Source organism: Cryptotermes secundus, unplaced genomic scaffold, assembly GCF_002891405.2.
Source record: "Cryptotermes secundus unplaced genomic scaffold, Csec_1.0 scaffold52, whole genome shotgun sequence".
In the NCBI taxonomy this organism is placed as follows: Eukaryota; Metazoa; Arthropoda; class Insecta; order Blattodea; family Kalotermitidae; genus Cryptotermes; species Cryptotermes secundus.
This window is the reverse complement of record NW_019733835.1, coordinates 448409-451627: the sequence shown is the minus strand read 5'-3', so window position 1 is coordinate 451627 and position 3219 is coordinate 448409. Positions and strand designations below refer to the sequence as shown.

At 36.6% G+C, this 3219-nt stretch overlaps 1 protein-coding gene across 1 annotated transcript in view; it reads right to left on the bottom strand.

The window, feature by feature from the left end:
• The window catches only part of LOC111868191 (transmembrane protein 129), a 25142-nt gene that overhangs the window by 6395 nt on the left and 15528 nt on the right, over positions 1 to 3219 (bottom strand). Inside the window, exon 4 of the mRNA XM_023858626.2 lies at positions 1339 to 1492. Within this exon, the coding sequence (XP_023714394.1) occupies positions 1339 to 1492 (154 nt within the window). The remainder of the gene's footprint in view (positions 1 to 1338; positions 1493 to 3219) is intronic.

The following is a 3219-nucleotide window of genomic DNA, read 5'->3' as shown; positions in this document are numbered from 1 at the left end:
GGCCTGACGTGACCGAATCCGAGATGTTTCTGTTTCTAGGAATAATCATTCAAATGGGACATGACAATAGAGGCAGACTAAAGGACTACTGGTCGACTCTAGAACAATTTGCCACGCCTTTCTGCTCTAAGACAATGAAACGCGACCGTTTTCTACACATTCTTCGTTTTCTTCATTTTGCAGACAACAGTACAGAAATTGACAGGAATGCCGGCAGTATGACCAACTATGGAAAATTCGGACCATCTTCGACACTCTCAATGACGCATTTGAAAAATATTATAACCCTTCCGAACATTTGGCCATTGACGAAATAATTGTAAAATACAAAGGGAGGGTGGTTTTTAGGCAGTACATTCCTAAGAAACACAAACGTTTCGGAATCAAAATCTTCAAAATCTGTGACGCCGCTGGGTATACTTATGACATGAAAGTTTACTTAGGAAAAGACAGGACACGTGCCAGCCAAGACGTGACAGCGACACATGCTACAGTTAGGGACCTATGCAGGTGTATTGAGGGCGTAGGTCACAAACTGTACATGGACAATTTCTTTTCGTCACCAGACTTGTTCGATGACCTGATGACAAAGGACATAATGTGCTAGTCAGACCTAATCGGAAGGGCTTGCCTGACGATTTTCGACGAAGACAATTTCGAAATCATATGAGGTCGTTCGGCCATATGACGTCGGTAGATTACATTAGATCGCAGGAGGGAAGGCTGTCACCTTATAAAGGTTGTGACCAAAAATCATATAAATAGAACAATAATTTATATTTTAAATTTAATTTTAAAAAAATCTTTACACGCGTGGAATGCGCAACATCATATGATGACGTTCGGCCATTTGCCCTTACTTTTAACGTCATATGACGTCGCTAGATTACATTAGATCATGCAGGAAGGAAGGCTGTCTCCTTATAAAGGTGGTGACCAAAAATCATGTAAATAGAACAACAATTTATATTTTTAATTTAATTTAAAAAAACCTTACACGCGTGGAATCCGCGACGTCATATGATGTCGTTCGGCCAGCTGCCCTAACTTTTAATGACATCATATGATGACGTTCATCCGATAAAGGTTAAATATTTAAATTGCCAGTCCACAAAGTGTTAACAAGATGTTGCTGTATTGCTCTTGTTCTAATATCAGCATTATTTGGAGTCCAAGAGACACTTGGATAATGTGCCCAAGTGACATGAAAATCTCAGCTTTTTACTGCAATAAGAAAATAACTGAATACAATTTTTTTAAACACACATTGATGAATACTTCATATTCCACACATTTTATAAAATAAATTATAAGAATATATTTACATTTAAAACTCACCTCAGTAGTCACATATACTGCATTTTTTGCCACTTGCTCTTGGAATGCGACCAGAAATCTGTCAAGAAGTGTACGATGAAATGTAACATTCTGAAGCACAGTAATGGGGCAACTGACCTTATCCTCAAAGTCTCTGAAGTCCATAGCATTTAACCTGACAATACAAAAACCCATACAACCATAAAGTTTTTCTTCTTCTAAAGTGATAAATTGCTTCTATCAAATGGAATGAAGGTAATATACGTTCACATCCATTAGAAAAATAAAGTCTTCTAAAGTGGGAAATAACTAGAATACTCCTAAAGAATAAAACAGATCAAATGCCTTCAAATGTATGAAATTTTATCTCTATGGCACAGAGGGAGGTAAAACATTAATATACGGTTATCAACTATGTACAGAATGCGAATGAACTCTCTGGGGGGGAGGGGGGACAACTACTACAAAACAGCATCAGAAATTGTCTTATTTCATATTCTTAGCATTTCAGCATAAGATTTTAGGTAGTAAAAGCAATGACATACAAATACAATATATTTACAGCAATATGGAAATATGCAGTTGGAGATAACAAGTTAATAACAAATACTGTATTACTAAATTTACGTGATCTACCTTCTGGAAAGATTTCAGAAGCAATAAATGCTTGTAGTCATAAATTAATTTATGAAACTATTTTTGGTCATAGACACTGATTTATGTCAAGCTGTAATAAAAATAAACAAATTCTGAAAATAATGTATCATACAGGCATCCAACCAGACAGTTTCATTTGTAAACCAACATGTCAGGATACCATTTAACCTTTAACGTACGGACTTTTAAATTGCCGGGAGCCCTCTGCGGCTGGTATTTAAATCACCCGGATTAATTAAATTTGCAAACCGTCAGGAAAAATCCATATTTTCTGTTCTATGCAACATAGAAATAAAAACTAAAAACAACCTGAAAGACAATAAATTTTTCTACATGTACACAGAAGAGCGATTTTTACAAACGAAAATTAACTGTGATTATTTTGTCATGAATTGCAAAATATTCATATTCTGAGAACAAATATGTCTTTGTTTCCCTTTGGTTGACCAGTGTTTCGAATGTTTCACCTCCAGTCGACTCAGTTGGGCCCCAGCTAACCTTGGCCTCCCATGAGGAACGCCACTGACCGTGATATTCGGCTTGTGCGATTGAAGAATCATCTTGGGGGAGGGGGGTTTCTAACAAAATCGAATAAATTATTTTGATTGACAAAGCGACACTCTCACCTGTTGGTAATATTCGCAAAATAATGATGCAAAGTAATTATAATACAAGTCGAAAAGAGTGCCAGTCTGGCGAAGATGACTTTTACTCACAAAGTAATACTGGCTCAGTGGCTTTATACCTCTTCCAAGACGCAAAATAAAAATGATATATAACGAAATATATGACAGTCTGACACCGACTTTCTAACTGATAAAGAAATATCAGACAATTCGACACTGACTTCCTGACTGATAATACGCCACTGAAAACCAATCCTTGAATGTGTCAGACTTCCTTGAAGGCTTTGCAAGCGCTCATTTACAAGCACTGATAAGTATTTCATCAGTTCTCGAAACAAAGCTGGGCTATATTTGACTGACCAGGTCATAAACGGTCATATCTAAACATAAATAGTGTAACGTGTTTCGTTACTGAAGACGCCGTAGAGATGGTTAATTGGTTTATTTAACAATCTACAAATAACGGCTACAATTAATTATCACAATATTACGGGTTTCCACACTTTACAAACCCTACAACAAAATCTCTTAACACGATCTTCACTTGTCTTCACGTACTAATAACGCGGGAGCTATACAAGTCTCCCTGAATTACACACTCCAGATATAACTGGTTATC